Source organism: Mus caroli, chromosome 18, assembly GCF_900094665.2.
Source record: "Mus caroli chromosome 18, CAROLI_EIJ_v1.1, whole genome shotgun sequence".
NCBI lineage: Eukaryota > Metazoa > Chordata > Mammalia > Rodentia > Muridae > Mus > Mus caroli.
This window is the reverse complement of record NC_034587.1, coordinates 19,551,408-19,563,514: the sequence shown is the minus strand read 5'-3', so window position 1 is coordinate 19,563,514 and position 12,107 is coordinate 19,551,408. Positions and strand designations below refer to the sequence as shown.

Sequence of the window (12,107 nt, the reverse complement as noted above, 5' to 3'; positions counted from 1 at the left end):
ATAGTGTGCATGCTCTACAGTGTGTGAGAACGCCACAGTGTTGTGTGCTCTACAGAGTGTGTGTGCTCTACAGTGTGTACTCTCTGGTGTGTATACTCCAGAGTGTGTACACACTAGAGTGTGTGTGCTCTAGAATAGCACATTTACTCCATCATGGTTTATGTATTTTAGCACAGTGTGTGTGTGTATTCTAGCAGTATATGTGCACTCTAGCTGTGTCTGCAGTATGTGTTCCTTAACAAAGTCCATCACTGCCATATGTCCTCTAGTGCAGTATATGCACTCTAGCATAGCATGTCTTCTCTTGCACAGTACATAAATTCTAATGCAGTACATATGCCGTACATAGTTGTGGTGGTTTGAATATGCTTGGCCCAAGGGAAGTGACACTATTAGGGGTGTAGCCCTGTTGGTGTAGGTGTGGCCTTGTTCAAGGAAATGTGTCATTGTGGGGATGGGCTTTGAGTTCCTGTGCTCAAGTCCCACTCAGTGTGGGAGAGAGCCTCCTCTTGGCTGCCTGCTGAAGATGGGTCTCCTTCTGCCTGCTTTCAGATCAAGATGTAAACATTTTAGCTCCTTCTCCAGTACCATGTCTGCCTGCATGCTGCTAAGCATCCCACCATGTTGATAATGGATTAAACCTTTGAAACTGCAAGCCAGCCTTAATGAAATCTTTGCCCTCTATGAGAATTGCCTTGGCTATGGTGTCTCACAGCAATAAGACCCTAACTAATAAGACAGTAGTATATGTACTGTAGCAGTGTGAGTATTGTGTTCCCACAGAGCATGTCTATACTAACATAATATAGACACTGTAGAAATGTGGGTTTTTCTAATATCATGCATGTGCCCTAGCAGAGCACATGCACTCAGGATAGTGTGTTGTAGTAAAGTGTGTGTACTCTAGAATACGCCAGCTGCTCTAGCACAGTCTGTACACGCTAATGCAGAACCCGTGTACTAATACTCTATACACGCTCTAGCATGTCACATAATAACAGGAAACTGAAAATTACCTTCTGCCAGTCGCTGTTTCCACCCTTGTGCTGCGTATGCAAAGAATTCATTATTTAGAGCTGAAGTACTGAGGCGTAAAATTCCATCACTTCCCATCTAGGAAATAAGCCGACAAAACAATATTCCATCAGAGATAATTCAAAGTAAAAGCATGCAAAAGAGAAACAAAAATTGATCAGTAGTGTGTGTGTGTGTGTGTGTGTGTGTGTGTGTGTGTGTGTGTGTGTATTAAGGACTGATAAAGGAGGAAGGAAAGGAAAAGGAACTCAGCAAAAGGTGACTCTTGGGTATCAATCACATGCATTCTGCTTGCTGACTTTCTGCAGAGACAATGAGTGCTGTCCCTGACTGTAATTGTGGGCTGACTATAGAAGATAAAAAGATAAAGCAGTGTCAGGCAGCTAAGCATTAAGTGGCTGGGTACGAAGAAGTCTGAAAAATGAAGGCTGAGGGAATGCATAGTTAAGCATGAGTAGTGAAGGACAAACCTGTGCAAGAAGTGGAAGGGCTGTGGTGTGAACAACCTAAGTATGGGGTCTTTCTCCATATTGCCAGCACCCATACAAGGAGCAAGCATGGAAGTTCATATAGGTGACAAAACAAAAATCTGTCAAATAGTTTGTGTGAGTGTATGTGTGTATGTACATGTGTGTATTTGTACTTGTATGTACATGTGTGAATACTGTGGTATGGATGTCACAGTCAGTGAATGCTTTGCATGGTTGTTTCCCTGCTTCCCCTATGTGGATCCTGGTGATCAAACCCATGGCATCAACAAGTGTTTTTACTTCTGGGAGCATCTTACCTTACATATTTAGATATGATATATCTATACTTTTATTCTTCTTTCCACACTCTATCTATTTATCTTCAGCCATATAAATAGTAAGCATTAAAGAGTTAATTTTCTAGGTAAAAGAGAACTCTCTAAACAGAAGAGTTTTAAAGATAGCCTAGGATCACCTGCAAAGGTGATCTAAGGAATGTGTAAAGGTGAAAAGGAAAGGAAGATGTGGAATCATTGAATGGTATTGGAAGATTTAGGGGACAGATGATTAAAGGGACATAATTCATGGTGCTCTTCAGGACTGATGAAGGTCTTTGGGGTCAAGGCGGCAAATACACTGTGAACATGTCTGAAGAAGCCCTAGTACATCCCAGAATCATTCTAGCAGGTGTAGGTTGTTGGGAACTAAAAAGGGGGGCCTGGGGAAAAGGGGGAAGGGAAGACCCATACCCCACCAGAGTTCCACGTCTGTCAGGCTTGGGAGGGCTGCTATCTACCTTCCACTCATCCAGGGTGGGCATCTAAGCCTCTGACCCACTCTTGGGGAAGGGTGGTGGCAAGGGGCAGCCCTACCTGGGAGTCCCGGAGCTACTTTCCTAAAGCCTGGGGAGAGCCCCGGGGAGCACCAGTTCTACTTTGCTAAAGCCACCAGGGGTCATAGGAGAGAGGGATGAGGGAAGAGAGGTTCCCAACACCAGTGAGAGTGAGTGCAGCGGGTCTTGATGAGCAGAGACTCTCTATGGTTTTAGAGCTTTATTGTAAAAAGGCAGGAGGAAAGAGAGAAGGAGAGAGAGAGAGAGAGAGAGAGAGAGAGAGAGCTAGAGAAAGAGAGTAAGAGGGAGAGAGGAGAGGAGAGTGGAGAGAAGACAAAGAGGAAGGGAAGAGGAGAGAGAGGGTGAGAGTGAGGAGTAAGAAGTAAGAGAGCAAGAAGTAAGAGAGTAAGGTGGGGGACTAACAGCCCCTTTTATGGTCTAGGTAATTGGGGAGGAGTTTAGCCTGAAGGTCAGAAGCTTGGGCCATTGCCTACGGGACTTCTAGCCATGCTTCTCTTGTGGGGGCTGGTGGGGGTCGATAACTTAGGCAGAAGCCAGAGTTCCAGGAGCATGAGGGAACACCTACTGTGTCATGTAGATGAATTATCATCCTTCTGGGTTCAGCTCAACTGGAGACCAGCCTGTCTGTGCATAGCCCAATTCCCCAGAGTAGGTTAAAGAAGTCTGCCCTTGTCGCCAAGCACATCTTCCAGGTAAGTTTCCAAGTATGGTCAGTGATGTGTCTCTAAACCTGGAATGTGGGCAAAGGCTGAAAGAGGATCTCCAGGTTGTCGGAGAAAAGCTACTGCATGGAGAGAGATGAGAATGGAAGTGGGACGTTTGCTTCACAGGTGGATTTAAAACAAATTTAGCAGGTTCAGGGCAAGTTCCCCACAAAGCAAAAGAACCTGTGTAGTGAGGGGTCCGTGTGCATTAGGCACAGTGGGAAAGGTAGGAGGTGTTCTGTGTTTAGGAACACAAATGCAGCTGATGCAGCAACAGCCTACACAACACACAGAGTCTCCAGTGTTCTCCATAACGGTTTCCTTGCTACCCTTATTTTGGTTAGCGAAAAGATTTGAAATTTCTCTCTGACAGCTAATATACAGAATTTCTGTTTCACATATTCTGCCAGGCTGGGGGCTTGGTTACTAATTTTAAGACATAAAGAAACAGCAGATCCAGATTAACTCTGACAGACTCCCAAGATCTGAGCACATGAAAATCCAAGTGTGCTATAAACACACTGTAGACCATGGAAGCTAGCCCCGGAGGAAAATCATCTTCTTTTCAAATAGAAAGAACATGAAAATTAAGGTTCCCAACCTATGTGAGACAGCACAATTAAACACTGTAGCTAAAATAGACTTAAGAAATATGTGCCAATAAAACTTTTAAAATACACTATTAATTTTATGGCCTTTAAAAATACTGTTTGAAAGATATAACGCTTTAATGAACTAGAACAATAAACATTTCTGAAAGGTTAGTTATTTATTGATGGGCTATAAATTTTGTTTTTTATTAGCCATGATAGAAACATTCATTCTGAAAAATCTTCTCTCATGATGAAATGTCTAGCTAAGCTATTGATCAGCTGTGCTTCCCTTTAAATTATCAAGAAAAAAAAAAAACCTGACCAAAATGATTTCTCAAGGGAAAATAATAAGAGTAAAGAGAAATGTATTTGTGTACAGATCCTGGGATGATGCAAAGATTTAAATTCTTTCTTGATGAATTTACCATTGGTTATTAAAACACTTTAGCTGGTTGTGTAATCACACTCTTGAAAGGCAGGAGGATTACTGTGAGTTTGAGGACAGGCTAAGCTACACAGTGAATTTTAGGTCAGCCTCTTTGCCAAAGTGAGAGTCCATTTAAAAAACAAACAAACAAACAAACAAACAAACAAACAAAAAGAAAAGCAAAACAAACAAAATAACTCCACTTAAAACAGTGACAAAGATATTTAGGAATGGGTATGTGGCAAGTAGAATTCAAAGCATTAAACAAACACTGCAATATAAACTAATATTCAAACTCATATCTGATCAAATAATCTTTTAATTTATTTGTGTGTGAGAGACACATACACAGAGAAATACACACACACACAGAGGGGGCAGGGGGAAGTGGGGGTAAGGCAGCATCTCATATAGTCAAGGCAGGCCTCAAGTTGTAGCTAATGCTGAATTTAAATTCCTGTTCTTCCTCCTTCAATATCCAGGTGATGACACCATAGACTACCAAACTTAACACAGTCTTTCACATTATCTTCTTTTTCTTTTTTTCTGATTTTGTATCTCTTCCAGGTGGTTTCCCTACATAGTATGCACATGTATTATCAGAAGAGAGAAGAGTATGCTGAGAGTGGAAACTGGCCAAGCAACAGCATTGCATCTAGAAACACAATCAACTTAGATGCCATTCAACAGACAGCAGAGAGTGGTTCAACGTAAAGTCAAAACGTGATGAAAAGAACCAAGTTAGTGTCTGTAGGTAAGTAGTGTGCTTGTTTAGACAGTGTCAAGGTAGTCTCCTTGGAACTCACTATTAATAAGGAACTAACTGTGGTCACATGTGGAGGAAGTGAGGAAGAGCAAGCCAACGAATAAAAGATAACTTAGTGAGCTAGGGAAGCAGGAAAGAGGCAGTCCAACATCATGGGCAGGATGTTGGGCAACAAAACTGCTCACCGATGGAGTCAGAAAGCTAATCAGGATAACATCTGATATTTCAAAGGAACTGGTCAGACTTTTTTTGTGTGTGTAAATATGTTAGAGCAGAACTGACAGCAATAAAAACAACTTTCCTGTGTGAATTTAATTTTTGTCTCTGCATTGGAAAAGAAAAAAGAAACATGAAGTTATTTCTAAGAATGCATTTTATTTATTTTGATCTATCTAAAATGTCATTTTAACATCTAATTTCAAATATTATTCTTGAGATGTTTTATATTCTCCCTGAAAATTATTTGCTATTCATTTATTCATTGGTTCACGGTCTACATATAAAACACATACACACAACACAAAGCAGCCACATCTCCAGTTATGAGCAGCTGTGTGACTGGCTATTGGCCACTATAACGAACAGTGGAGCTTTAGACAAGGACTACTCAGAATCATTAATATGTAGTGATTGCTATAATTCATGAGAATGATGATAAAAGCTGTGACTCGATATGATAAATGGTGTAGTTGTCCACACCTATAATCCCACCCCAACCCCTACCCCACAGACAAAAGGGTCACTAGGGCTTGTTGCCAACCTAACTAACCCAGGTTCCGTGAGTGACTTTGTTTCCAGGATAAAAGACACACACACACACACACACACACATGCACAGATACACACAAATGTATAAAAGCTCAGTAGTTAGAAAGCAATTAGATTGGAGATTTTTAAACAAGGAAGCCTTAATTTTAAACAGTTAGGTATGAGAATATCCAAGGAAGATTACAAAAAATAAACGAGGGCTTCTGAAGAGCACTTGTGATAAAAAGTGAGGAGGGTAGGAGATACTGCTGGGGGATGAAACAAAGTTACAGTGAAGTCAGAAAATCAGAGCAAACAGCACCATGGCTGTCTTAAGGGGAGCCTTGGGGAAACAATGTGCTACCACAGACGTAAGGGGGAATTTTGGGGAAGTGATGTTGTATTGTACATGTGGTAACACCCATCAAACCACTTAGAATTACTTAGGTCAACATAGTATGCAGAACACTGTGCAAGCTGTTGCTTCCATTAAAAATAATCAATATGCTCTTTAGAGGAAAGGCAGCACAGACCGCGGGACAGTAAGATTCTAATACAGGGTCATAATGGAAAGTGGCCAGCTCTGATGCGCTGTTGTACTGACTCCCTTATATCTGATTTAGTTAAGAACTCTGGTGTATGTATTAAAGTGAGAGCACTCAGTTTTCTCTAAAAAGTGAGTTTTCAGTTTTAAACCCAAGCAATCTAGTAGACAGACAGGTCGGGAGACTGACTAGATATGTTCAGGTTTCACTTGCAAGAGGGAGCTTTTTCTTCCAAATTACATAAAGAGGCATACGAGTGAAAGGAGGCTGTTGAAAGACTGAGAGCAGGAATCAGTAAAAGAAATAGGATCCAGGAATAGGATAAGAATGTGCTAAAGAATGCTTTGAAAGTGATGTTTGAGAATGATTTTCAAAATTAGACTAAGTCATTATTCCCCAAACTGTGCATCCCAAAGCAATAATATATTAGATGACTTTAGGGAAATGAATCTTTAAAAAAAACCTTTTCTTCCAACAAATACAGTTTGTGCCTACTATTAAATTTTATTATTTTTTTACTATAAGCATTTTGTAATATACTGGAATTTCTTATAAGAAAGAATTATGCACTGTCTACAAAACTTATTGGCCTGCAATCCTCTCACACGGCAATTATCAGTAGCTTATGGAACAATTATTCTTTGTGGATACAGTCACACAAGGCTATGTATGAGAACAGTCAGGAGCAAACCATTGAAGTCTAATGAATATGTTCATGCTTCATATGAAATCCCATATGAATTTATTTAGCAAATAAATGAAAACATTTTAAGATCTGGACTTGGAATAATGTTCAAGGTATTACCAGAATGTCAGGATTTAATAACCAAAGTAATTATATGAAACAGAAAATAGAATCTGGAAAAAATGATATAATAATCCTTACTCTATTCACCAAAGAATATCAAGTTAAAATCCCTCTGCAGATGGAAGCTCCCATGGTCCCAACTTGTCAGAGCACTGAGAGTAAGAGCTAGTGAGTTCTCATATTCAAACTAGTCATCCCTGTCCCCAGGCTCAGAACAGTGTTGAAGACTAGAGGGGAAGACTATAAGACTTGCATAACATCAAGGCAATCAACATTTTAGCATGGGCAGGGGAAGGGGTCACAAAGCTCCACCCCTATACACAGAGGCAGTTGATGGGTATACAGGTACAGTGTGGAGAGTCACTTTTCTTCAGGGATGTGAGCCCTAGTAGGCCACCCATGCTCTACTGGGTAGTCTCCAACTCGTGCACATATAGGCAGCAGTAAGTGGACTCAGCAGGTTATACATAAAGGGAAGAGGAAGTTAGGAGGGAGGGATGTTGGAGAGAGGGTTGTGGAGGAGACAGAGGAGGGGTTAGGAGGTGGATGGGATAAAAAGACATTGTACATATGTATGAAATTCTCAACATATAAATAAAAATACTTAAATTTCATTGCAGGCAACTCAATTATTTTCTATTTTTCCAATCTTTATGTGCACAAACAACTTTTTTTTAAATGAAAATTTCATTATACAGACATAAAGATAGAGAAGAATTTTTTAAGTTATGTAATTTTCATCCTGTTACCCAATTTAAAAATAATGCACAGAGTCAAACTAAAATGAACAAAAGAGAGACTTTGGAGAGAAAATATTATGAAAAAAATCAACATGTAAATGGAAAAGTGGAAGGCTTTGTGTCATAATTGTTATGACAGAGTTTCAAAGCTGATTTTCATAATAAAAGCCTCCCCTGTTCCCTGCCTAGATGATTTCTTTTCTTCCCACAGCCTGCTGCTCTTGTGATAGGCACTAACCACCAGGAAGAACTCACAAGGTACAAAGTTCATCAGAGTCGGTTGGGAGCTAGATCTGCTGTGCCCAGGAGGAGGCCACATGTCATTTTGAACCAGAAGGAATTCCAGCAGGGGAGTGGGCAGCAGTACAGGGCATCTGACTAGTGATATCTGAATAAATGCATTGAAAAGGAGCTCTGAAACAGACAAAGATTCTCAGGTGGCATAATGGCAACGAGACCTGTGGAAAATGATTTTCCTTATAATAAACAACGTGTGTGTGTGTGTGTGTGTGTGTGTGTGTGTGTATTATATGTGTGCATGCATTTATAAACATATATTATATGGATACACACATACCTATTTTCCCTTTGAAATTCAACTTTGTAAACAACTTAAGCACCTTGATAAAATTATGGCATCCAATCCATGCATTCAACTCTCTTATGATGATCAACCAGATATTGGGGAAGCTTTCCCATAGAATAAGACACGTGGGGTAGCAATTTGTGGCCTTAGTGACAAGGAAAATGGATTTTTTTTCTAACAGGACTATCAAAAGTTTTTCTCATAATTTCAATTTTAAATTTCAGCACATATGTAATAGGGAGATGATTATCTGAAGAACATAGGAACTTACAGAAAGTCAATGGCAAAGGAAAAGCTCACGATTGCCTTGTAAAGAAGCTCAGTTACTGAACTAAGATGCCTGCATGAGGTTTAGCTACTCTCCGCAGCAATACTATCAGAAACAACAAATACTGCCTAGTACACGGTCCTATATTTTTAATATTCTGAGCCCCCTTTAAATAAGTTGTCTGCCCTCGATTTGCCACACAGAGTGTGCTAATTTCAATAGTACCTCAGCAGCCAGTTTAGATGAAAAGTCGCCTATGGGAGAATCAGTGAAAAATAAAATAAAATAAAGGCAACTAAAGACAAACATAAATCCTCCGACAGATGAAGCATTAGCCGTAAATTAGAATAGTAAGCTTTGCTATTCATGGAACATCCACTTCACAACAAATTTGTAGGCAGTTGTTGCCCACACCTTGGGGACATCTGACAAGCATTTATGAGAAGTGGTGTTTTCAAAATAACCTAAAGGCAGATAACAAAATCTGAACAAGTCTTAGCAAATGTGAAAATGTATACATATAACTTTTTTCTATTTAGTTTTTGAGATAGGGTTTCTTATGTAGTCCAGGCTGGCCTTGAATCCCATATATAACCAAGGATGATCTTGCTTCTTCTGCCTCCATCTCCAGAGTTCTAAGATTACAGGCTACATAACCACACGTAGCTTGTGCATATTTACTAAAAGGCGATATCCCTTTTAATTTTTTCCAGTGTTCCCTCTGTTGGAGGAGATGGAGAAAAAGCAGATGTTCAATGCACTCAGCCATTAAACTGAACACGAGTGTTCTAACTGGTGAAACGTAAGCTCATGTTCTCCCAGAGATAAAATAAGGTTATGTTATAATGTAGTGAGAACCAGTGAGTCACTGTTTCTATTTGTAATGCTCTGAACAGCTGTGTTTAAGGGACTATCTATTAGTCACTCCTTTCTTTAGCAAACACTTCATAAGCATCAACTACGTGCCAGGAACCATGAAATGGACAGACGGCTTCTGTTTCCACAAGCGCCTGGGCCTGGGAGGAGAGGAGGAAAGGATTCGATGTTGGCAGTACAAGAGAAGTCCTTGGAGCAGAATGGATGTTAGAAGAAGCTCCCGACGTTGATTCTGCTCTGCCCATATTTCCTTCTTTGAGGCTTTTAAACCATTTTCTCCCTACAGAATCTGTTTCAGCCTATGCCCATTTAATGATGTCCCTGTCTCTTTATTGTTTAATAAAACCAAGAACCAATAATATAACAATTGACATTAATTTAATGCAGGCAACAACCCCAGTCTCATTTTGTATTCATGCCTATAACAAAATCCCATGGGAGCTTATAAACAACCAAAACTGATTTCTCAGTTTTGGAGGCCGCAAGTCTAAGTATGCAGTGTCTGTAGATGTGGGGTCTAGAAAGAACCATTTCTGGGTTCACAGATTGCATTACCTTGCTATCTAACATCAGTCAAGCTAACTTGATTATCCTCCTATCAGCATTCAAAGGCCACGCCTAATGCCGTCATTATTGGAGTTTGGGTTTCAACATGTATGCTATATATGTGAACACACACACGCACACACATTTGACATATACATATATGCTATATAACATAAATGTACAGGAGGGATGCAAACGTTCAGTCCAAGCATCAAGGCAGGATCTAGTCCCAAAAAGCTTCCTTTTGTATTATACTCAAGAGCTCTTTTCGGTCACCATGTAGTATTGTAGGTATTCCTTTGGTTGAGGATGGATGTGCTAGGATCTGGGAATAAGCAGTCGGACATGGCAGGGAGCTGAGGACTCTGGTCATTCAGAGAAAGGATGCAGCCATGCTTCTGCTGTTCCTTTAATTCTTCTTGGCTGGACATTTTTAGCCCATGAAGCGCATCTCTCCACAGTTCAATTCCATCATCAGTAAATTTGGAATTACTAGTAATTTACTTCAAGAGTTTTAGTGAGGAGTAAATGAATAAATACACACAAAATGCACCAAATAGTACTGGTTTATTCCATCAAATGGAACAGACACCACACTTAGGAAGCTGATGAAGGGCCAACGATATAAAAGCTTCAGGCACACTGAGGAGCTCGGGACAGGAGAGTTGATGTCACTGACCACACCTGTGGAAACTGTCAGTATCCAGAAAGCATCTGGATCCTTTAGCAGAACTTTTTTGTCCTATAAAACCCAAGTCCCCTGTACCACATGTGACAACTCCTGAGGTCAGACTGGTACCACTCACTCATTGTCCCGATTAAAGAGCAGTCAGCCTGTGGAGATTCGACCTGCTTTCTTTTATTTGTATGTATACCATCAATCCTGATGTATCAGTTCAGGGTAATAATAACTATTTAGTGGGAGGGTAGGCAGGAGAAGTATGAATGTGAGTCCACTGGCTACATAATGAGACCTTGTCTATTAATTAATTAATATTTGTGTGAGGATGTGAAAGACCTCTGTACCACTGTAAAGTGCCTCTAAAACAGTGGTTGTCAACTTTCCTAATGCTGTGACCCTTTAATACAGTTTCTCATGTTATGGTGACCCCAGACATAAAATTATTTTAATTACTGTAAGTAAACCCACACATACTATTAAATTCCTAGGGAGAGGAGTGGCCATTTAAGTGTTGAGGGTTTCATAGACTCAGAAAAACAAAGAGTGCACATCTAGTATCATGTAAGGAATCTAGATTTGAAGTGTGTGTGTGTGTGTGTGTGTGTGTGTGTATAGGACATGAAAGTGAGTGAGAGATCTTAGAAGAGGAGGGAAACAGAGGGCAAATACCTGTAATAGGACAACTGGAGGGAGAATAAAACAGGCAAACTCAGGGGCAGAAGCTCAAGGGGGAAAGGAGCTTGCCTGGTAAATGCTGCACAGTGGCCTCAGTTCTCTCCTGAGCCAGAGACACAGCCTAAATTCTGAGCCCTACAGAAACTAACATACGCTCATTTAGGCTGTCCAGTTTCATATGCTGTGGCATACAAGGCAAAACTCTAGGCAGGTGAGGAAAACTCGGGTGATTACTTCTTTTTCAGTGAGCACACGCTATTTGTTGAAAACCAGTCTGTTTGGGGGCACACATGCTTCAGTTTAAAGAATGCAGAGAGAGAATATAGGATGTCATGACCTATGGGTTATGAACAGCAGGTTTTAATCTCTAGAAGGTTAGCTGCTTTAACAATATCATTCAATAAATTCACTTTGGTGTGTTTAAAATGTGTTATTGTCTGATACATCATGTGATATAACCCAGTGTTTGTGCAATCCTGCCTACTGGGTACTTTGGTTAAATGATCCCATAAAGAACATCCAGATACCATGATACTATTACCTACTGCCCTTTATGTTTAATAAGAAAGAAAAAAGGGAAAATGAGGTTTAGCTTCTGCCTCCATCATCAACACTTGCTGCTGCTGTTGTGTACAACCTTCCTCCATGGAGCATCCATGTCTTCAAAGTAGGTCAATGAGCTACAGCTGTGATGGTTTGTATATCCTTGGACCAGGGAGTGGCACCATCTGAAGGTGTGGCCTTGTTGGAATAGGTGTGACCTGGTTGGAATGGGTGTGTCACTGT

General features: G+C 40.4%; 1 protein-coding gene across 2 annotated transcripts in view; it reads right to left on the bottom strand.

Annotated features, from left to right (window-relative positions):
- Asxl3 (ASXL transcriptional regulator 3) overlaps nt 1-12,107 on the bottom strand; it is a 149,204-nt gene that overhangs the window by 21,210 nt on the left and 115,887 nt on the right. For both annotated transcript variants that reach the window (XM_021151072.1, XM_029471780.1), the window contains one exon: nt 1,017-1,113. In XM_021151072.1, the coding sequence (XP_021006731.1) occupies nt 1,017-1,113 (97 nt within the window). The remainder of the gene's footprint in view (nt 1-1,016; nt 1,114-12,107) is intronic.